At 45.5% G+C, this 22,662-nt stretch overlaps 4 protein-coding genes across 5 annotated transcripts; 2 read left to right on the top strand and 2 right to left on the bottom strand.

Annotated features, from left to right (window-relative positions):
- Positions 1-158: 158 nt before the first annotated feature.
- Positions 159-5,750, bottom strand: ush1ga (Usher syndrome 1Ga (autosomal recessive)). The gene is made up of 3 exons (XM_084677098.1): positions 5,587-5,750; positions 2,238-2,691; positions 159-2,118 (listed from the first exon to the last, which is right to left on the bottom strand). The coding sequence occupies exons 1-3, from the start codon at positions 5,748-5,750 to the stop codon at positions 1,315-1,317; spliced, it is 1,422 nt and encodes a 473-aa protein (XP_084533224.1). The 3' UTR covers positions 159-1,314.
- Positions 5,099-9,446, top strand: otop2 (otopetrin 2). 2 transcript variants are annotated; one of them, XM_084677093.1, is made up of 8 exons: positions 5,099-5,187; positions 6,348-6,433; positions 6,682-7,052; positions 7,580-7,716; positions 7,808-7,866; positions 7,951-8,084; positions 8,210-9,054; positions 9,187-9,446. In XM_084677093.1, exons 3-8 carry the CDS (start codon positions 6,683-6,685, stop codon positions 9,355-9,357), a joined length of 1,716 nt encoding a protein of 571 aa, XP_084533219.1. In that variant the 5' UTR covers positions 5,099-5,187; positions 6,348-6,433; position 6,682; the 3' UTR covers positions 9,358-9,446. The 2 variants fall into 2 exon arrangements, with proteins under 2 accessions (XP_084533219.1, XP_084533220.1); XM_084677094.1 differs by having other exon boundaries at positions 6,679-7,052.
- Positions 9,447-10,363: 917 nt separating this feature from the next.
- On the top strand, positions 10,364-13,033 carry LOC146253250 (proton channel OTOP2-like). The gene is made up of 8 exons (XM_084678217.1): positions 10,364-10,420; positions 10,608-10,698; positions 10,792-11,162; positions 11,244-11,392; positions 11,469-11,527; positions 11,609-11,730; positions 11,835-12,634; positions 12,760-13,033. The coding sequence occupies exons 2-8, from the start codon at positions 10,640-10,642 to the stop codon at positions 12,928-12,930; spliced, it is 1,731 nt and encodes a 576-aa protein (XP_084534343.1). The 5' UTR covers positions 10,364-10,420; positions 10,608-10,639; the 3' UTR covers positions 12,931-13,033.
- Positions 13,034-13,541: 508 nt separating this feature from the next.
- Positions 13,542-22,372, bottom strand: hid1a (HID1 domain containing a). Its single transcript, XM_084677918.1, has 19 exons — positions 22,242-22,372; positions 21,312-21,461; positions 20,575-20,745; positions 20,017-20,133; positions 19,157-19,263; positions 18,906-19,022; positions 18,045-18,252; positions 17,892-17,948; positions 17,666-17,806; positions 17,414-17,504; positions 17,138-17,289; positions 16,959-17,037; positions 16,595-16,759; positions 16,199-16,426; positions 15,472-15,623; positions 15,296-15,382; positions 15,097-15,188; positions 14,589-14,747; positions 13,542-14,471 (listed from the first exon to the last, which is right to left on the bottom strand). The coding sequence occupies exons 1-19, from the start codon at positions 22,305-22,307 to the stop codon at positions 14,408-14,410; spliced, it is 2,403 nt and encodes an 800-aa protein (XP_084534044.1). The 5' UTR covers positions 22,308-22,372; the 3' UTR covers positions 13,542-14,407.
- Between the last annotated feature and the right edge of the window lie 290 nt (positions 22,373-22,662).

Genomic DNA, 22,662 nt, shown 5'->3' with positions numbered 1-22,662 from the left:
CCTGGGTAGGGACAGGAAAAGAAAACAGGAGGGAGATTGTGAGGACATACTGAGGCTGTTTCTGTCAACAAGGAAAGATCACGAGGAACCTAGACTGTGACCTACTGTACAACACGTTGCCTTACACAACACAATCACTTCAACCACTTACATTTGTGAATTCGTTTATTAAGCAAAATTCAAGTTTGAAATTTGTCATCTTGTCATTTACAGGTGCATCTTCATTGACCAATACCATCGACCCTTGGAAGACCATACCAAAATAAAAGTATAAAGACATACGGACATCTAGGTGAGATGATAAATTATAGCCTGCATCTGTCATGTCAAACTGTAAAGGTTAATGTGAAGTGTTCTTCTGTAACATTAATATGCAATAATAAACTGACGTCACCGGACATTAACCATTTTCTTTCTTCTAGCCCAAAATAAAATAGAATCTGAATAATTGGCCAGTTGACCAAACTGAAACTTCTTCTTCAGGCATACTGCGTGTAAACAAATGTACTCGTATAGTTAAACGGCCAAGGCCAAACTATAGGTAAAAAAACAAACAAAAAAAAAACAAAACAACAAGTGACCATATTAGGAATTAATGTTGTCCTTCATTTTGTATCTAATACAGGCACAGGAGATGGTGCAACACTACATGCCCCACAGGGGTAAACATAGGCCTAAAGGAAGAGGCAAAAGGGGAAAACCCCATTTTAGGCTCTGCATAAACTATGCTACTTAGTACATAGTAACACACAGTACTGGCTGTTGCTGGTACTGTTGATGGAGGTCCCAGCAGTCTCTAAGGTTATTGAACAGCTACTCCTAACAGTGCAGTGTTGATGACTGTTGTGATGCAGTGTGTCTAAATAGTATCTCTCTACTATAAATCCTATCTGTCTGACCACAGGAAACTTGTTTAGGATTCTGGGCACATATAGCCTTTCATTGATATTTGTCTTGACAAGGTCCTTCTGGCCTGGGTTGTCACCATGTTACCCATTTAAAGAGGCGGAGCAGTCTTTCCCCTGCATACAAAACATCCTCTCAACAGCACACCGCTGACCTTTAAGGTTGGGTGAGAGGCACACAGCAGGATTTACGGCTTACCGCTTGTATTTTTATCTGTACAATGACAAAACAGAGCAAACTGAGATAAGCTTATGTATTAGGTCATATATGGCTGGCTGATATGTTGTGTTATATGGCTGGAGTTATAACATCTCCCCATCTACACTTAAACAATTCCACAAATGTTTTCATTTGTAGATACTTATCCTGGAGATGTGTCAACTCATGGGCCCGTTATGTAAGCAGCAATCACAACTCTGTGTCCTCCATACTGTCAGGGTCCTCTATGGTATCGAGGCGTCTCTTACAGGCATCCAGGATCTTCTTACGGGGCCCTAGGGGGATGTGGATGCTCTTGAGGTCATGGTCTGAACACAGCAGCAGTGCCTCCAGGTCAATCTTCTCCCTCTTGAAGATGTGCATGAACTCATTCATGCTCTGTATGGCCAGGAAGACCTCCAGAGGATTGGTCTCCGGTTCGTCGTCATCATCTAGGCCCAGCTCCACCTCATCCCAGGGCAGCTCCTGCATGTTCCTCTCCTGCAGGCTGTGGGCACTGCCGATACTGTCCAGGCTGGGGGAACGATGCAGCCGGCTGCGCAGACGCACGTTGGCACCGGGCCGCTCTGTGCCCACCAGACTGCCCTCGTCCCGTCTGCCGATGCCAAACAATCCCCCGCTGACATAGTTCCTCCGGAACACCATGGTTCCCAGGCCCGGACGGTTGAACAGGGAGTCGTGACCTGAGTCGTTGCTTATGACAGAGTAATCCACGTCGGGCCCGTGGAGGCCCGGCTCGCTCATGGCACGCGAGATGGCATCGTCGTTGTACCCGGGGAACATGTCGCGGACGTTCCGGCGGGAGCGGTCCTTGGGGTTCACGTAGGTGCCTTGCTTGAGGAACATGACGTCGTTGCCCAGCTGAAGACCGGAGAGGGAGCGCACGCTCTTCCTGCCGTCCTCGTAGATCTTAAAGGTCCCCTCCCCTTGTTTCCTCTTCTCCAGTTTCTTCTGGATCTTGGTCTTTCCTCGGGATGTGGCGTGGAGAGTCACCTGCAGGGACAGAATCAGCCAGGGGCTTAAACACGCGGTGGCAAAATGACAAAAAACCACGGACAAGAAAGCACAGCACACTGCAATACTGTACATGTTATGTATTTCCTCAGTCTGACCTGAGAGTATGGCACACTGACGGTGGCAGCGTTGAGGTGGTGCAGCTTGCGGCTCACAGAGCTGCTGGTGTAGCTGGAGAAGCTCATGGCGTCAGACATGGAGGCTTCCGACGCCTCCTTGTGGAACTTGCGCTCCATGCGCTTGTGGTGCTTCCTCTGCAGCTGCACGCACTCCTTGATGCGGCGCTCCGCCTCGCGGAACGCCCTGTCCTTCAGCTTGCTCACCAGCTTTGGGTTGAGGGCCGACTGCTTGGCAGCGATGGAGTCCAGGTAGCGAACGCAGTCCATGTGGTTCTTGGTGGCGGCCATGTCCAGCGGGGTGTGGTAGTCGTTGTCCAGACACCACACGTTGGCACCAAAAGACACCAGGAAGGAGAGGCAGTTGTGGTGCCCGTTGGCAGCTGCCAGGTGAAGTGGCGTGTTGCCCCATATGTCACACTTATCGGGGTTGCCCCTGCAACACATGGAAAAGAGGATTCGAAATATTTTGTCGACCGAATTACCCATAATGTTCATTTGAAACAATGTAAAGACCACAGACGTAAAAGACCCCTGATTTTCAACATACTTCATGCTGTTTCATAGAGTGTAAGCTAGGTGTAATATGAACCAAAATGACAATGACCTGACCTTTTGTCCTCAGACAAGATCAACCTAAGTATAGCAACGCACTCGTGAGTAAGCACATCATTTTTAGATTATATTTTACCATTGACCTATCATCTGTACATTGCTCATTGGGACCTCATGAATTATGTAAATTCTTTAACAGTGCACCGCCCCTTTGCATTAGTTAATAAGCATCAACACATTGGTTCTAATAGCACAAAGACAAAGACCACTTTTTCTCCAGGGGTGTATTTCCCTTTCAACTCAGGGGTATTTCCCCAGTGTTATGGCCATGCTTTATACCCCCTACACTCCTGTCATCACCCTATGACCGTAGGGTCACCTTTGCTAGCGCTGCCCTGCTACAGGCAGACTGTAATATGACCACTGACTTGCCAGGACTCCAACTACAAAACCAGTATCTTGTTTCAGGGGAGGCCGGTTGGGTTGCACCTGACAACTGTGCACGCTTGGTGATGTCATGCAGAATTCCTCCAGTCATAAAACAGCACAGGAGGCACAGAGACATTCAGAACGTATCACTTGGCAGCAAATCAAAAACAGGCCATCTAGCGTTTGTTTTTTTGTTGTTCTTAAAACTATTCTTTTTTCTTCTATTGAATTGCACATTTTATTTAACTATGCCATGACAGTTGAGTTTTCATATAATTTATAGTATTTTAAACCATAAAGCCTATAATTCTCCTGTTATTCTTCCTTAAGCCAACCCTCCACTAGGGCTTAATCAATATTTAATGGGTCGCAGGCAAACCCATCTGAGGGACAGATATATTATTGATGGACTAACCATCAAAGTTTTCACAAGAGAGGCTGTGTGCCACGCTAGACCCAGAGCAAAGATTAGCCCCTTCTCACCTGCCTGACCCTGATTTCTACCCCTGGCTGATAACTCCCCTGCACAGGACTTATGAACGGGGGGTTAGGATATGGGTTCGGGTTAAGATAGAGAGGGGAGAGGCCACTGCAATAGATTTAGCAACAGTAGCTAGGTGCTGGTAGATGGACGTTCCCAACAGGGAAAGTGGGGCAAATACCCAGAGAGCCTGGGTATTTGGCATGGAGCCCAGGAAGCAATGATGCAGCAATTTGCACATTTTACGGGTGTGAAAAAGATATGAATAAACTGTCTGTAAACACAATAATATCACATTGACAATTTAACACAAATGTACAGGTTTGCGAGGGATTTGAGGGACATTATGTTCGATCTGTTTATTGAATACCAGTGCCATAAAAAAATAAATTAAAAAAATCTCACATCATGTCAGAGGTTCTCTGAAGCTTACATCATCTTTTGAAATGAATTACCTGTTTATCACCTCAAAGTAACAGGATAGAAATGTACCCATTTTAATCTTGTTCTTTATCGCAAACTGTTACCCATACAATGACAGATTGACCATCAGGTGTTATTCCGATCAGTCCTGCCATAAAGCTGTCAAAGTATGATTTATCTAATCGTGTTCCTGGATCTGGTCATATATAGTCTATATTTTTTTGTTTCACATACAAATTGTACACAATGTCCCGTATGCAATCAAGAAAAGCTTTTTGTTTTATAAAGTGTAGTTTATTGTTATTGTGCAGTACATTTCTGGAACATCTTGTTTACTTTTTGGAGTGTGGGAAACCCTATGGTTTCTCCCCATTGACTACATCCTGTCACTAGACAAGACTGCTAATGGGACCCTGACTTGTTCACTGCATGTGCTATTTGGGCTAAACAATAGGCATGTTAGGATGACCAATGAACCACAAAAGGTTTTTTTCCTGTGCTTAGTAATTTTTCCTGTTCTGGTAAAATGGCTGCAAAAGGACACACACACACACACACACACACACACACACACACACACAGACAGACACTTCTAATGTGGTACAGTATGTGGTTTCACAGACAAAGAGAATCACTCAAACTTTTGCCAATTAACAACTTCGATAATGGGTCTTTTTCTACCGGCAGGGAAACCAGGTCAGCCAGAAATGCAATGAGAGCTTTTGTCTTTATCACTTCCTCACAGAATAACCATAAACCAATTTGATGAGCTACTTCACGAGTCACCAACACAGAATATATTGCAATTTCTTTACATTCATATATCGAACTGTAGCCTATGCATTTCCCTGTAATAATCGTTGGAATCACTGGAACCATCTCATTAGAACGTTTCAAATACACATTTCTTGAATTGACCATTGTTGCATCATGGAACATAATCTAGGCCATACACATTCAACTAACACAGATGTATTTTAAACAAATTGATAGGCTAATATCATACTGTCAAGTACTATTGCAAGGCTGGGACAGAAGTTGCCGGTAGGTCTCAACCCTATGAGAACTGTTATTGAATGCATTGTCTTGTAACGGATTATCAAATTAAAGCTTTACACAATGTTACATACATTCATGTTTTATAATATTATGACTTCTTCTCACACAAACAATAACATTATTTTCACATTTTCAAGTGTTGTGTTATGGAACAGTTGCTCAGAGCAGTGCCTCACTCATCCCAGCTAATTCTGCCCATAAACTTCTGACCTACTTCAAGGCGGTGTAGCATTACCGGTTGTAGTGTCCACTACCCTGTTATCCAATTTGTCTATAGCACTATCAGTTAATGTTGTTAACTTTGGCCACATTTGAGGTCTCAAAAAAATTCTCACTTTTAAAAGCATGTTTACTGATGCAAAGGAAAATTTAGCTAATACACACCCTCTGCCGACGATCATCCGCAGGGCTTCTAGGTTGCCGTGATAAGCAGCCCATAAAGTCGGCGTCATGCCATCTTCGTCGGGCGCGTTAAGGTCCTTCCGTGTAGCCTCTTTCAACAAGTCCAGGTAGCCATCCCGGGCCGCCTTGTGATACCTGTCATTCATGGTACAATATCAACTGACCTTCTACTCCATTACGTTCGAACATCATTTGGCCATCAAATGAACACGGATCCCAGAATGAAGTATCAACCTCCATCTATGTTCCACCATCATTGTAACAATGGTCAGATGTGCCACTGCACTTCATTGCAAACGTTCATTGCAAACAGGATAGAAACGCGCATTCCGTATCCAGGGAGCGACACCCGAGATCTGCCGGGTTGCGGCGGTAATGTCGCTGCCGGCCCATCACATTATTTAAAACTGAAAAACGAAACGAACGGGACTTTTATTACAATCGCATATCGCATATAACGTGTGCGTCTATCATTATGCTAAATTTAAAAGCTTTTCAAATGTGCCTCAAATGTTGTGTAGTTGGAGTCTTGGCTGTATAATATCATAACAGTTCAACAGTCAATGTCATTAACTCTCCCAAAGTTTATTTTGTGAGGCACATATTGGTCCACATTTACTGTCACACAAAAAATGATCCATGTGCATGCTGTCATATTCTTCTGCTTTGACAGAAGATATGCGATGTTATCTAATTGTATACGTGACGTTTATAACTCTATGGAGCGATTTATGCTGCTTTAGGTAAACCGTATAGCGTTTCTGGATGGAGATAAAAGCCATGACAGGACCTAGCTTCCTCTCAGGATCAGCAGGACAGTCTCCCACAGGTAGGCCTAAGCTATCCATGATGTGTATTACTAGCATGTCTTTTGATTGTCTGTGTGGATTTCCGACCGTTTTTGTCTTGTGACCTGATGCTGTAACGGCTTGAGCACCTGCCAAGATGAACGGTTACATGAACCGTTCAGATGACCAAAACCAGGCCTATTTAAAAAAAGAGACAATCAGATATGAACTGATCTCTGAAGAAAACGTGTTCAAATATTGCCTGTCCTTGTGATTGTGAACCAAGCAGGATGATGACCAATGGAAAGGAGTGTGAGGAGGCCCGTCGTTCCAACAGCCAGTTTAGGGCACCGGCTGGTCGAAGCCATCGCTTGCCTAGCCTCGCCCTTTCCTGCGGGGGCACAGTGAGAGAGAGGGGCCGTAACCGTGGATGGATCCTCTCTGGTGTCATCTCTGTCAACATTCTGATCCTAGGATGTGCGTTGGTCAGTGCCAGTGCCTTCAACAACACAGCCATCAGTAGCATTGAGCTGCAGATCTTCCTCTGCATCCTGGTCATCTGCACTACAATCTGGATGCTATACTATACAATCTACACATCCAGAGGAGATCGTGCTGTCCTCTATAAGGATAGCCATGCCGGGCCGGTTTGGCTGAGGGGTGAGTAAACCTTTTATAGTTGTTATCTTTGCCTTAATATCCCGTGACAGAATTGCTCTCAATATAGGTTACGGTTTCCTCAAGGATCACAATGACTCTTGCTTAGAGACGTGTTGCTCTTGTTGGTTAGTGGCAACTAACTGTTGATTTAAACTGTTGTGTTCGCTGCAAAATATTCTATTTTAGTTAATCTTATTTTTATTTTTACTGCTGCTGCTTTTTCTACAGGTACACTTGCACTTAGAGATTCATGTTGTTTAAATTGTAACTTGCTTAACTACATGCTCTTATGGTTCTTCCCTTTGGCACTTATTTTTTGGTTGTTCACAATGTGTGCTTCTTGTTTTGGCTACCCGCAATGCTTTGAGGCTATCTTGTTGTTATCATCAGTGACCTATGCACTTTGTAAAGCTCTCTCTTGGAAGTCGCTTTGGATAAAAGTGTCTGCTAAATGAATACATGTAAATGTAAATGTCTAATGCTCACCTAATGATCTGATTTCTAAATGTGATTCAAATTGTCTTCAGGTGGACTGGTGCTTTTTGGAATCTGCAGTCTTATAATGGACATTTTCAAGATTGCCAACTATGTAGGCTTTCTTCATTGTGACTCTGCTGTCAAGATCATCTTTCCTGCTGTGCAGGCTTTATTCATACTTGTCCAGGTAAGGGTCTATATTAAAATATCAAAACTGTCTTTCAAGGGAGGGGATGCCAAGTAAAACACAAGTAGACTGAAAATGTGATTTCTTTCAGACATACTTCCTGTGGCTCCACGCCAAAGACTGTGTCCAGCTACAAAGGAACATAACCCGGTAAGGATGAATGAAATATATGTATTGCTGTGAACACGGTTTGGTTCCCACTGCTGTGGGATAACTCTTGTATCCGTGTTTCAGATGTGGGCTGGTGTTGACCCTTTCTACCAACCTAGTGCTGTGGATGTCAGCAGTCACTGAAGAGTCCCTCCATCAAACTATTCTCCCCGAGGACACTAACACCACAGCACCACCCCCTCACCACCCGTACAGAGGTGAGTGGAGGGGTTGTAAACATTGTAACAACGATCAAGTAAATAGTTGGCGTATTTGTGAAGGGCAGCAAGCCGTATACAGCATGAAAAACGGGATAGCGACTTCTACGTGTCTTTCCTTTCAGCCCGGGGCAATGAAGATGTGAACTGTAAGTGCAGTCATTCTGCCTGCGCCATCTTTGAATCAGCCACCTACTACTTGTACCCCTTCAACATTGAGTACAGTCTCTTTGCCTCTGCTATGGCCTACGTCATGTGGAAGAATGTGGGCCGTATGGTGGACGAACACAGCCCCCATGAGCACCGCTTCCACCTCAAAGACGTGTGTCTGGGACCCGCGGCAGGCATGGTGCTGTTGGTGGTAGGCCTGGCAACGTTTGTAGTGTACGAGGTGGATGTGGCGAAGGAGGACCAAGGGAAGAGAGACATGGCGCTGATGATGCACTACCTGATGAACCTGGTGGCCGTGATCCTCATGTCCATCTGTTCTACGGTTGGCTGTGTCATCTACAGGCTAGACGAGAGGGACCACGTGTCAGGAAAGAACCCCACACGCAGCCTCGACGTGGTGCTGCTGGTGGGGGCCTCCATGGGCCAGTTCACCATCAACTACTTCACCATTGTGGCTGTGGTAGCGTCTCGTGCCGCTGACTACATCAATATCCTGAATCTGGTCACCTCACTACTGACTGTGATCCAGCTGGGCCTCCAGAATTGCTTCATCATTGAGGGTCTCCACCGCGAGCCGTTTGGGGAGACCCACTCTGCGATTGCGTTCTTGAATGTGCATGTCTTGCAGTCCCATGCAGAGATGAGCAGCCCCTACAGCACAGACACGGAGACCAAGTCTAGACGAGTCTCCACAACCCACAGTCTGGATGTCCATGCCGCTCCACCACAGAATACGCTTACCTGGAAGAGAAGGGCCCTAAAGGAAGTCTGTGCCTTTCTACTGCTGGGCAACGCTATTGTAAGTACTGCACAATCATGGCCTCCCTGAGACTTAGGTCTGTTACTGTGGTCCCCCTGTTTGAAATGTGAATGATTTTGGTTTGGTTGGTAGAATGGTGTTGATATCTCTATGCCCTTATAATATTTTCAGCTCTGGATCATGCCGGCATTTGGTGCTCGTCCCCAGTTTGACAACACCATTGGGACAGAGTTCTACAAGTTCACCCTCTGGGCTGCTGTTGTGAATATTGGACTCCCCTTTGGAATATTTTACAGAATGCACTCAGTTGCCAGTCTCTTTGAAGTATTCCTGCTCTCCTAAACTTGGCTCACATGTGTGAACAAGTGCTCTTACCCTTTTGATATTGACCCGCTTACTATCTGTAGTTTTTGGTTTTACGTTTTTCCATAAACATGTTAAACTAAATAAAGTGATGACATCATATTCTTCTTTTATTTGTAAATTAAGTTAAAATGTTTGGACTGGTCAGGATATTGTGGGATTCAGGACTTGGCTACAGCCTGTATATATCTACTGTAGATATGCTGACATATTTTTATTGTAACTAAATTACACATATTCTTATTTTGATTTACATTCAATGATGCATTTAAAAATCATGATTTGGGCCTACAGCATGTTGGTTTGATGTGGTTCTTCACTTGGTTGAAAGAGTCGCTACTTTGTGAGCATTCTCACCCAAGTCTGTGTTCCCACCCACTACAATAAAATCATCAAAGTCATCTGCTTTTTATTTATATATAAATACAATGTGTCATCTGCTTCTTCTTTCTGTCTCACAAAATCACAAAGTCACTGATCAAGTGATAGACCAACACATCATTATGGTGCTGTGCAGCCTTGACCTATTGTGTGCAGCACATTAGCCAGTTAGCCTGAAACCCTGCAGTGGGCCAGGCCGCTGAAAGTGAAATGCAAGTTTATTTTCAACGGCCATGAAATATCAAATTTTTGTAGACTCATCCTAATTTACACAGTGCAAGTCCCATTCTCTGTCTTTAAAATAAATATCTATCAAAATGTTGTCTCTTCTGCATTGCATTAGGTAACCAGCTTGACATTCTGCCAGCAGCAGGAAGGCCGGTTTATCTTCAAATTGATTGCACCTGTTGCAGCTGCTGTATTTTCACGCTGACGGTTAGTATGGCTGTTATCACTATGTTTGTCTGCCAGAAGAAATGACTCTGTGGTTTGAGAGTTTAATTACAGATTTTGTTGTTTGTCTTGCTTACAATGTAGGCTGAAGGGATTTAGGAAAACGGTGATGTTAGGTTTGCTATAACTATTCATTTATATTACCTGTGCTATTCCTGGCTTTGAAATAACACCAACCATGTCCTGTCATAAAGGCCTGCAGTATTTGGTAGGATAGCTACTTTTGTCTTATTAGAGAAGTAGGGTATGCACCGTATTTTCTCTTACTGGCAGTGGAGGATGTCATTTTGAAGTACTCATAGTTGGTGGATGAAACAAATATTGGTGTATGGTGTGTCTGCTTTGAAGTTGTTCCTGACTGAACCTAGTTCTTACCCTGAATTCCGATTTACCAGTCACAGTTGGCTGGACACCCTAGGGGACAGGAATGGATTTGAAAGCCATGACAGCCGAGGTTCTAAGGACGTGTAAAACTCTTGTCGGCAGGTAGGTTATTGTTTACCTTGACGGCTGTACTGCTTTCAAATCGAACCGTGATGCCACTACTCTGACATTAATGTATCCTTGTAAACTCTGAAGGACGTGCGTCGGTGGAAGCGAGGTGGTTCAGGCCAATCAGTCCGACGCTATCGTGGAGGTGCTGGAGAGTTTCCAGAATGCACCCAGCTTTGGCCAGACCCCCAGTGGGAACGACAGGAGAGAGGGGAGCCATAATGTTGAAAGGGTGCTGTCTGGGATCATCGCTCTCAACGTTTTGATTCTGGCTTGTGCAGTGGTCAGTGGCGGTACCTTCAATGACAAAGCCATCGGTGCCATTCACCAACAGATCTTCTTCATCCTCCTCGCCAGCCTCAGCACTGTCTGGATGCGGTTTTACACAGTCTACACATTCAGGAGACATGGCGCTGTTCTTTATAAAGATGTCCATGCTTTCCCTGTGTGGCTCAGAGGTGAGACCCTATCGTCGTGATTGGTTCAACAGAGTTGTATTGCAACAATGCATCATTGTTATTCATTTATCTGTATTACAGTTATCTATTGTCTTCAGGTGGACTTGTTTAGTACCTGCAGTCTTGTAATGGATGTATGTAAGATTGCCAACTATGTAGGCTATCTTCACTGTGAGTCTGCTGTCAAGATAGTCTTCCCTGCAGTCCACGCGGTATTTATACTTGTTCAGGTATGTTGGTACATTTGCTTTCGACACTAAATCACATTTTAGAAAATGCAAACGAGCGGTATTTGTGCTTTCCCAGACATACTTCTTTTGGATTCATGCCAAGGACTGTGTGCAGCTACAAAGGAACATAACTCGGTAAAAAGTGTATTCAATGGTAAATTATTGTATTTTTTTATTGGTGTAATGTGTCTAATTACAGTCTAACGTGTATTTCAGCTGTGGGTTAATGTTGACCCTTTCTACCAACCTGGTTTTGTGGATGTCTGCAGTCACTGAAGAATCCATACACCAGGCGGGTCTCCCTATGGATACAAACACCACAATGTCCTCTTCTTACAGTCAGTAAATCAAACAGAAGTACTAGTGCTGAAAAATACACAGCTTAATGTTTGGTCTTGTAGCATAATGAAACAAGTTCAATGTCAGTATGCTCTCATTTCAGGCAATTATGAGGACGCATGTCATTGTAGCCATTCGGCGTGTAGCATCTTCAAGAAGGTCTCCTTCTACTTGTACCCCTTCAACATTGAGTACAGTCTGTCTGCCTCTGCTATGGCCTACGTCATGTGGAAGAATGTGGGCCGTATGGTGGACGAGCACAGCCCCCACGAGCACCGCTTCCACCTCAAAGACGTGTGTCTGGGACCCGCGGCAGGCATGGTGCTGTTGGTGGTAGGCCTGGCAACGTTTGTAGTGTACGAGGTGGATGTGGTGAAGGAGGACCAAGGGAAGAGAGACATGGCGCTGATGATGCACTACCTGATGAACCTGGTGGCCGTGATCCTCATGTCCATCTGTTCTACGGTTGGCTGTGTCATCTACAGGCTGGACGAGAGGGACCACGTGTCAGGAAAGAACCCCACACGCAGCCTCGACGTGGTGCTGCTGGTGGGGGCCTCCATGGGCCAGTTCACCATCAACTACTTCACCGTTGTGGCTGTGGTAGCGTCTGGGGCAAAAGACTCCCTGAATGCTTTCAGCCTAGCTTGTTCCTTACTGACTGTGGTCCAGCTTGGCCTGCAGAACTTTTTCATCATTGTGGGCCTCCACCGTCAGCCATTCCACCAGGCTAACCCAGTTTCACAGGACACAAACTTGGTGCTGCTTAACACTAACTCTGACACTCTTCCGGTTGTGGACATGACTAGAAATGTATGTTCTGCCCGGCCTCAACACAGGCTCACCTGGAAGAGAAAACTGTTAAAGGAGATATGTGCCTTCCTGCTACTCGCCAACATCCTTGTGCGTGGCATCCTATCCAACTGAGTTTACCTATTGCTTGACATTCTGGTTTGATGTGACATAGTTGATTTCTAACAACAGTTTTGATTAGGAATGGTATTTTTGACACTATTCCCCCTTTTCAGCTCTGGATCATTCCGGCGTTTGGTGCTCGTCCCCAGTTTGACCACACATTTGGGACAGAGTTCTACAGTTTCACCCTCTGGGCTGCTGTTGTGAATATTGGACTCCCATTTGGAATATTTTACAGAATGCACTCAGTTGCCAGCCTCTTTGAGGTCATCTTGAATTCATAAGCTTTTGAACAAGAACATTATATTTGAACATTTTACAATACACGTCTTATTAATTTTATTTACACAATACTTCAATAAAATATCTCAAATAAAATCTGGATAAGAGCGTCTGCTAAATGACTAAATGTAAATAATTTCTAGAGATTACTTTCTTCCCCGTCCCATTGCTACATAAATATGGAATTTCGGGAGTAAAAGTTTGTGGAACTGTAAATTAAACTAAATTTACTATTAGTCATAAGTTCAGAACATAATCATCTTCCTCTTTCTGTGCTACTCTAGATTTAATGTTACATAGTAAATCAAACATGCAATACAAGATTTTGATCTGTGCACCTATTTGTTTATTTTGCAACTCCTGTTATCCGTAATGTGTGATCTACCTCCCTATTATTCCTAACCATAAACTGAGGTTTAGAGCATTATATTTTGATGCATGAGTCTCACCAATGCACTTTAATGTGCACTCCCTCGCCTGTCATCTGAAGTTGACATTCAATGAGGGATGCACTGCCACCTACAGGCAGAGAAAAGTAACAACGCTACAATGCAGTGTTTGTACTTTAGTATATATTATTTCCAAGATAAAATATTTTAAACATCAAGCACTATATACAGTGGACCCAGTGAATAGCACAACTGAGACAAAATATAACAATATATATGATAGTCAATGCCCTGGACTTTGAAGTAACAACACAGTTTAAGAATAGCTTTCATTTCGTCTGTCCCTTCAAATGCTTAAAACTTGTAGACAGAGAGACCCACACAAGCTCACAATTCCCTCTAATGGGAATAATTATCATGCCAGGTATTAAATGAGTAATGTCTATTTAAAATCCTGAAAAGCAACAACATGTCGAAAGTTCATATAACATTTTGAAATGAAAACCTGACATCCTCAACTCTTCATGACAGCAATGTTTTGTGTGATCCTCACTAAATTGACAGGCACATTAACCCTACAAAAACATTTGAGCATAGAATCCATGTCATGAAAGGTGGGAAATGCATCAGTATCACTCCAGTCAGTAGACAGACATTCTATGGTCTTGAGGTCTGAAAGTGAGCTAACTTGACAGTACACAGTAGCAACCCTGCTCCTGGAGATCTACCCTACTGTATGTTTTTACTCCAACCCAGCGGGTATGCAGCTTGACGAAGATTGGAATCATTCTATGCGAGAGAACGTTAGTTCTTCAGGTAGAGGGTTGGGCAGCCCTGTTTTAGATATCTCTCCAACTTCATCCAACTCTCCTCCTTGTGTGGGGATAACCGCGACCCCTCTCCTCTCTGATCCACTTACAGTAACACACTATCAATCCAGAGCCAGTGGGTGAGGTATAAGAGGGAAGGCTAATGATGAAGCAAACTGAACACAGTAAGGGTACCAGCATGCTGGCAGGCATAACTGGCCACAGGTCACAGAGTAACTGCGCAGTCCCATTTATCCTTAGTAAACAACTTTCCTTCCTCTCTACATCCTCTGAATCTCAAAGAGACGGACATCGGTGTCGTACCAAATGGGAGGGTCCACATTGCTGTAAAAACAAAATTCAAGACAGTGTCAATCGATTTGAACAATCGTTTGGGTTATTTGCTTTGTTATCATGAGCCATGAACCATGGATATCATACATATTCTTTCCCCCCACTCACCGCAGGTAGACTACACCCCACATGTATGTGCGGAACCACATGGCCGTTCCCGCGTTGGCCTGGTACTTCCTGATGAGGATGGGGTGAGGGACTGGCAGCAGGCCCACCAAAGTACCATGCTGGAGGAACTTCAGGATCTCCGACTCGTCTGTCAGGCCCCTGGGAAGACAGCATCATACCCGTCACCCACAGAGACAGACTCCAGCACTTCTATCCTCATCCATATCCTTGCGAGGATGCTTTTATTTTATTCTTTATTTTTTTGTGATTTAGGTCTTATCCAGAGTGACTTACATTAAGTACAGGGACATTCTCCCCGAGGAAAGTAGGGTGAAGTGCCTTGACATAACGTCATGTGCACCGGCCGGGAATCGAGCTGGCAACCTTCAGATTACTAGCCCGATGCTCTACCCGCTCAGCCACCTGACTCCCTATGCTTCACATCAGAGGCACCTCTTCCGATGCATTCCCTCCCCCCGCACACACGTCAATGGCGGTCTTTCCTTACTTGTCAATGCAGATCTTTTCCACCTGGGGAACGAGGACTTGCAGCAGTCGCATGATCGTTTGCAGCGGGAGCTTGCACTTCCAGGAGAGAACCTAGGGGACAGAAAGGGGACGCAGCTGGTGAGCCCGGGCGCCCGTCGTCTCCCCGACGGCTGGAGGGCAGATTCAAACGGACGACATCTGTCAAGATGTCTACTGACCCAGTCTGGTGTAGCGGCCCAGTACGAAACAGAGGAGGCACTGGACACACGGCGTCGCTCCATCTCAGCCTCGGTGTAGAACACATCCTGGGAAGGTCGAACATACAGACGTCTGTTAACAGACACACAGAGACGCGGGATGAAAAGGCGACGGGTGGACCCTCAATCCGCCTAACCTCGGTGTCTCTTCCCGAGTTGGACTCGGTGTCGCTGGTCCCAGTGACAGCAGTGTGGTCCGGACGAGGGGCAGGTGGAGAGTCTTTCTTTGGCACTGTCACCATGGTCCCGTCCTCTGACACCTGAGACTGCTCTGTCAGCTTATCTATAGCTGCAGGTAGCAAATCCAGACACCACCTTTCACCTTTCAATGCATTCGGGATTAAACACTGGAACGTACAAAACATTCAAACGACGAACCAAGAACGGACCTTAAGTCGTCACACCACGATAAAGCTTTGCTATGGTTATCATCTTCCATCTACAGCAAGTGTTCTTTCTTTAGGGTAAAACCAGAGATGATTGCACAGTGCAACTTAGTCTACGTCGAATCCTAAATGACTTCCTGCAAAAAACACATTACATCTACACAATTCTACCTTGTACATTTGTATCTTTTGTAATATTTGTATTTTCATATTGTAATTTAGCAACTTATATATTTTTTTATTGTACATTTTATTTAATTCTAATTCCACTTAGTACTGCTAGTTTATGTACCCTTAGTATAGATAGTCCACATATTTTTATTTTAGGTTCCTATATGTTTAAAATATGCACCTTCCTGCCAAAGTAAATTCCATGTCTGTGCAAACTTTCATGGCGAATAAATCCCATTCTGATTGTGATCCTGCTGTATCACCACTAGGGTTGAGTCCAGTCTGAATGTACAGGTGAGGAGTGTACCTGGCATAGCGACCAGGCTGGTCTTCAGGGTGCCAGGCTCAGCAGGGACGGCAGGGCGGGAGCCCTCCATGGAGACGGTCTCCTGGGAGCTGGTGCGAGAGATGGCGTCCGGAGACTTCCTCTTCCTCTGCAAAGCCTTCTGGATGGAGCCCGGGTCCGACGGCAGGTTAGCCAGCTGGTGGAACACATTACGCTTCCGGATGATGGCGTACACCAAGTTACAGTTACCTGAAGTTGCAGACAAGGACATCACTGAATTTGGGGAGAGACCTGTCAAACAACTGCTTTCAAAAGGTCCACTTCGTGTAGCACTGACTCTTTGGATCAGAGCCAAATGATAAATGCCCAACACATTTCCTGGGCTCGAGATCCAGCTGCTACTCAAAGAACACTGACCGTCAAACTGGTACTGGATGATGTTGTTGAAGGCCTCAAGCAGAAAAAAGACCAGGTGGTGGTTCTGGGAGGCAGAGAAGAGGAACCAATTGGTGGAGAAGGCCTCCAGCAGATGGAGCAGCTTATTGGCTGCCACCATGGACAGGCTCTTCAGATAGGGGGATACTGTAGAGGAGCAGGTGGGAGAGTGTTCACTGAAGTACACAGGTGTACAACGTTAAAAGTGCACATTGGCAGCTGCCTGGGACCGAAGTACGCCATGAACCAAGTTAGAATACAATATTCCACAAAATTCCACCTGGGACTGCTCTAGAAAGGAGTGACGCTGCCAACTTCATGTCATCGAGCCGGCAACATTGCTCACCATTCACAATAATGGTGAGAAGACAGTCAAACAGAGGCTGAAGACGCTGGTGGCCACTGGTAATGATCTTGTGGAACACCTGAAGTTGAGAGAGGACAGGGTTACAGACTCAGTGTCACTTGAGGTGGTGCTCATCCGTGAGAGCGTCGAGATGGGACGCCGATGCAGTGCCGCCTCACCACAATGAGCAGGTCAGCGTGGGTGCCCGTGAACACGGGGATGTCCATAGGAACATGGACGGAGTAGGGCTTGTTCAGACGCACGCCAAAGTTCCTCTCCCCACTCAGCAACAGCAGGATGAACACTCCAATGTGCATGAGGCCAACACGGGCTGTAGGACACGCACAGCGCACGCGCGCACCATGAGACCTTCAACACGATCAAATCATCCATCCATACACAGACACGAAACGCGAAGGTTCTCGTTTACTGCGAACACGTCCCACTGTACTCACACTGGTCCGCTCTGGAATCGTTCAGGTAGAAAAGGATGGGCACCAGGATGTCGAGAACATCACTGCTCTTTAGCACAAAGAACAGGAACTTCTGCGATGGGGGATGGACGGAGGGATTGAGAGGAATGGATTGAGGGAGCGGGGAGGGATCAGTTAGGAACCATTACTGTAGTCCACGCATGCTCCGGATGATGGGAAAGGAGAAAGGTGCAACCAAGGTGTTTAAGACTTCCAAGTTTGGTGGTCTCCTACCTTATTGAAGTCACACAGCTTCCAGAAGAGCACCAGAAGCTCCTGGTGGAACTGGATCTTCTTGGTGGAGTTGGGGAGGTAGGTCTGAGTCAAGGGGTTGGTCAGCAGGCGAGCCAGGCCCTTCAGTACAAAGTCATAGTCCTGCAGAGGGGACGGCACACCTTCAAACAGGAGGCTTGTCACGTGGCGAATCATATGTATGTCAACAAGAACCAGACTCAATTACCTCTTCCCTGTGGATTCTGGACAGGTAATTTACAAACAGGTTGTCTGGGCCGACAGACTGCAAAAAGAGAAAAAAAGAATGCGTTAGTCATCCTCCTGGTCTGTGGTAAATATACATCTAGCTCTAAGGGCTTTGTCCGGACAGGTTCATCACCTCCTGGTCGTCCATGCTGGAGGGTGAGGCCGGGCGGTGGGCCACCCCTCCCTCGTGTTCCAGTGTAACAATGAGGATCTGCACAGCTTGCTCCACCAGCTGCTCCCGGTAGTCAGAGAACAGCAGGTGGTTGTAAGGGATGCCATAACCCACTGGGTCATAGGCACACACCACGTTCACCAGAGAAGTGAACAGAGGCAGGGCATGTCTGAGGAAGTTAAGAAGCACAGGGAAGGTACACAATAACAACATAAGAGTGTGAATGAGAAGAAGAACTATCCTTTATTGACCTCACACAGTGGCACACACAAACACACATGTGTCTTTTGTATCATCCTGTCTGTCCTCCTCACAGGGCAGGCGAGAGCAGTGAGCAGCCACCTCAGCAGTGCCCCGGGGGCCCAGGCACTGGTCCCTGGCCAGGCGCCGCTCTCCTGGCCAGGGACACGGGGTTATATTGGGGTCTTTGTGGAAGAAACCCATGTGAGTATGGGGAGAACATGCAAAGTCCAGACAGAAAGACCTGGGAGACCCATCTAAGCACCCAAGTGGGGCCTGAGTCAGATGGCTGAGCGGTTAGGGAATTGGGGTGTTACTCAGAAGGTTGCCAGTTCGATTCCCGGGCCGTGCGTCATTTGACCTCATGGGGAATGTCCCTGTACTTACTGTAAGTCACTCTGGAGAAGAGCGTCTGCTAAATGACTATATGTAAGTGGGGATTGACCTTCTTGCTGGGACACTGAAGTGTGTGTGTGTGTGTGTGTGTGTGTGTGTGTGTGTGTGTGTGTGTGTGTGTGTGTGTGTGTGTGTGTGTGTGTGTGTGTGTGTGTGTGTGTGTGTGTGGTGAAGAACTCTTCTGACCTGTTTTCTGTGGAGCAGAAGAAGGTCACCCAGGGGTTGAGGATGTTGTTGTCTGAGGAGGGAGGAAGATACATGGCTTCTGAGAAGCAGGTTAGCAGGAGCCTCAACAGCTCCGATCTATAGGAACAAGAATATATGGAGAAATCCAAGGTAGTGATTGGTTGAAAAAAAAATGAGGAGGCCAGTGGAATGCAATAACTAAATGCACTAACACGTGAATAGAACAAGGCCATTCGCTCCCGATGTCTCACCTGTTGAGGTCGTGGATGTAGTTGAGGGGGGGGGACTGAGCAAAGCCCACCCCCGCCTCCCAGATGTACTCACAGCTGTCTATGGACTGCATGTCCTCCACCGAGTCCTTAAGGAAACACAATGCCATCACTTCATGCTGATACCAGGAATTTACAGGACCTATCCCTGCAAAATAACTAACGAACTAACGGATGTTTTTTTCCGGTACCGAATACAAATAAATGTTTTATTTGTCTAACAGCATGACACAGGATGCCAAATAAGTGCTGACCTCCTGCCTGGCCAGGGACATGGGCAAGAGAGTGATCATGTTTTCACTGGGGTTCTTTTGTGCAAGACAACATGTTAACTCCATACAGAAAGGCCCAGAAGGTGCTGAGATTTTGAGCAGTGTTCCGTTTGTAATATGATCCTAAAAGGCCTATAGTGTAAAATAGCTTTTCTACTTTATCGGAAGCATATCCGTAATGAATGTGTTCCAGGAAGAACTGCTGTTTGCACAGAGATATTTACTTTTAGCCTTCGACTTAGGCTACAATAGGGCTGTCTTAAAGCTTTCCATTCCAGCTAATAAGTGAAGGAAAACTCTTCCTGGTTCAGTAAAGCTCAAAACAAGACAAGTTTCTGACTTTCTACTGAGTCTATCTGAGACTGGGATGACAGGTCAGGTAGCATACCGGTAGTGTCTTAAACCAGGAAGAAAGAAACAGACTTAATGTTTGGTTCACCTTTAAAAAGAGTTTAAACAAAGTTCCTCCTCAGACCAAGGACTACAGCTATTTACCTCAAATAACACTAACTGTATGGAAGACGACTTCAAAAGTAAAACAGCAAACCACTGCCTCAGTGCGAGACTTACAGGGCCTCTCCTGTGGCTGTGCACTGTGAAGTCGGGACAGAAGAGAAGGTCAGCGATGGCCAGCAGCAGCGACTCAGCCAGAGGACGAGCACTGTCGTCGTCGTCCATCTCATCTGTCTGTGAGGAAGAGGAGGTTGGCACTACAATACAATCAGCAGGTTGTTGTTGTTGGGACCGGACCGACTATGCCAGTGTGCCTACAGTAGCTGAAACTCTGTTTGGGAACCACAGCTCACATCAGGGTTAGGACATTTCCTCTTGATCCTTCCTCGTATAGGAAAAAATGATAAGAGGGCAATTGATGCAAACCGATGAAGGATCTCACACATTACAATTTGCCATTCGTGAAGACTTATGCAGCCACATTCAAAGACATCCATTCATTCAACTTACAGACGGGATTGATAGACTGTACAGACAAAAAAGCAGAGTCAATCTGGTTTGAGCCACCTATAAGAGGCCAGACCAGAGGAGTCAGGTTTCAGCTGCTCCTACACATGGACATTCGGTTCCTCATGCATAATCCACACATCCATCTGTCCTCCTACACCCACTCACCCCAGCCCGCCCCGCACCGGGCACAGTGGACCAGAAGAAGCCCCGCCAGTCCTGGTCCTCAAAGATGTAGGGCAGGATGCGGGTGAGCATGCGACTACAGTTCAGGACCACCTGCTTGTCTCTCTCAGAGGGGCAGCCGGACTCAGCCCCCTGCACCAGCTTCTCCACCGCCTGTGGGGCAAATGTGTGTTACTGTTAGCTGACAAACAATGACACGCACAGTCCAACATACAGGCCTCATTGTACACAGAAGCATATGGTGCTCACAAACTATTTATGACCGTTGTAGTCTGTTTTCATGGTCAAAAATCAACAAATCTGCTTGAAAATCCTTCTGAAACCAATGCACGCCATGGTAACCAGACACCCCAGCCTGCTACAGTGCATGCTAAACATGAATCAGCACCAAGGGCTCATGAGACCCCTCCCCCTGTTCCATTAAGGAGCCCCCGGTCTGTCTGTTTTGGTTCTGATAGGCAGCTTCAAAAGGAAGCAGAGAGATGGAGACGGGAAGGGAGGGCGCCTCGCTTCTTTCCTGAGTGCAGCAGCCACTGACTCACTGACAAATATTTGCCATGCACTCACGACAAAACCTGCATTGTTTCATAACCGTACTATTACATGACTGTACCACATCACACTGTTGATAGCGTTCAGCAGTTGTTATTGACCAATCTTCTTAAATGTCCTAAGATATGGGAGTGCTTTTGGTTGCAGCTAAAAGGGATGCAGCCTACCTTGTAGCACAGGGTTGCCAGATTGGAGGGGGACTCCTCTCGAACAGCTCGGATCTCTGCAGCTGGCACCAGGGCAAACACATCCTGCACAGTGGTGGCAGTGTCTGCCCAGAACTGGTCCCAAAAGGCATCGTCTGTGGCCTCCACAGGCTGAAGAGGAAGAAAAACTGTTGCTTATAAACTACATTACCCATCTCCCATCGGGTTTATCATGGTTAATATTAATGATAACATCCAATGACAATTACGCTCTGCAGAATGCTCGTAGAAAGCATCCATTGGAAAATGTACTAGTGTTATCATTCATCTTACAGCTACAATATCTTCGGCTAAACACAACCGTACTAAATCAACAAAACAATAGAAAAACATTAAGTGGGAATCAGCACCGTGCACCTGCCACATCTGGGAGCGGTGATAATAGGCTATATTTCACATACGCCATCGACCGTTTAAGTGTAAACCATGTGAATAAAGGCCTGTTTTAATCGGTTTGGTAAAAACGCAAGTAATTCAAATGACCATACAGCGTGGAGTTTTCATTTACACCCTACTTCTATCCCATATTTCTGATTAAGATAAATAATAGATATTACTACTATCAATATTATTATTATTTATTATTATCAACATTGTTAGGGCCATAACATCGTTTACCCATCAGTTTAACCGCGGCAAATGCTGTAGGTCGAGGTAGTCTAATTAATGATCTTTAAAAAGCATTTTAATGTAATATGCTACAAATTTAGCAACACCAATAGTAGACACAACTAGGCTGTTTAGTGGATTTGCAACCTCTGTTGTCTCCTCGATCTCATCTTCTCAATGATGCTGGCATAGGCTATCTATGGTGCGCATATGCAAGTGGAGCGCTTTCAGCATAAATTGTTTGATAACATCTCTGTTGGTGCATGAAATTGTCTTCAATACCTGTGTTTTGGTTGTCAGCTGTATTACTGCCTTCCTGAAGTTCAGTTTGGAGTCGGTGTTACCCATTGCGATATTCCTTTTTTCTGGAACCACTGCCGTTGAATCCAGACAGCCTAATCTTACCTCCTTCCTTTGCTTGAGTCATTAGCGGAGGCGTTTTTACATCATTGGTTGGATGGTGCATTGGTCTGTAAACTTCCGGGTTCTGAAGATGAGCTACATTTGATAAGATGTTCAAAACATAGGCTATCTATGGCCGGCCTTTGATTTAGTAGCTTAATATTTCAACCGATAGGCTATACACACGGGATAACGTTCTAATTGTCGTTGTGAGGGTTTTCATTTGGTAGGCTTATGGGCCCAATAGTAGGCCTAGGCCAATAAAGCCAGAGTTTAGGTCATTGTCTATAAAAATAAAATA

The sequence above is a fragment of the Hypomesus nipponensis genome, chromosome 17, assembly GCF_054491055.1.
Source record: "Hypomesus nipponensis isolate SF chromosome 17, ASM5449105v1, whole genome shotgun sequence".
Lineage (NCBI taxonomy): Eukaryota > Metazoa > Chordata > Actinopteri > Osmeriformes > Osmeridae > Hypomesus > Hypomesus nipponensis.
This window is presented reverse-complemented; position numbering and strand designations above follow the sequence as displayed.

Bases quoted from the DNA above. Each gene is read 5' to 3' on its own strand.
- otop2 (XM_084677093.1), top strand. From the start codon at position 6,683: ATGATGACCAATGGAAAGGAGTGTGAGGAGGCCCGTCGTTCCAACAGC. The intron at 7,053-7,579 runs GTGAGTAAACCT...AATTGTCTTCAG, and splicing joins CGGGCCGGTTTGGCTGAGGG to GTGGACTGGTGCTTTTTGGA. The intron at 7,717-7,807 runs GTAAGGGTCTAT...GATTTCTTTCAG, and splicing joins CTTTATTCATACTTGTCCAG to ACATACTTCCTGTGGCTCCA.
- hid1a (XM_084677918.1), bottom strand. From the start codon at position 22,307: ATGGGTAACACCGACTCCAAACTGAACTTCAGGAAGGCAGTAATACAG. The intron at 20,134-20,574 runs GTGAGTGGGTGT...TCTTCCTCACAG, and splicing joins CCGGTGCGGGGCGGGCTGGG to ACAGATGAGATGGACGACGA. The intron at 16,760-16,958 runs GTGAGCAATGTT...GCTCCTCTACAG, and splicing joins TCTCACCATTATTGTGAATG to TATCCCCCTATCTGAAGAGC.
- LOC146253250 (XM_084678217.1), top strand. From the start codon at position 10,640: ATGGATTTGAAAGCCATGACAGCCGAGGTTCTAAGGACGTGTAAAACT. The intron at 10,699-10,791 runs GTAGGTTATTGT...TAAACTCTGAAG, and splicing joins TGTAAAACTCTTGTCGGCAG to GACGTGCGTCGGTGGAAGCG. The intron at 11,731-11,834 runs GTCAGTAAATCA...CTCTCATTTCAG, and splicing joins CACAATGTCCTCTTCTTACA to GCAATTATGAGGACGCATGT.
- ush1ga (XM_084677098.1), bottom strand. From the start codon at position 5,750: ATGAATGACAGGTATCACAAGGCGGCCCGGGATGGCTACCTGGACTTG. The intron at 2,692-5,586 runs GTGTGTATTAGC...CATGTGTTGCAG, and splicing joins CGGATGATCGTCGGCAGAGG to GGGCAACCCCGATAAGTGTG. The intron at 2,119-2,237 runs GTCAGACTGAGG...CTGTCCCTGCAG, and splicing joins TCAGTGTGCCATACTCTCAG to GTGACTCTCCACGCCACATC.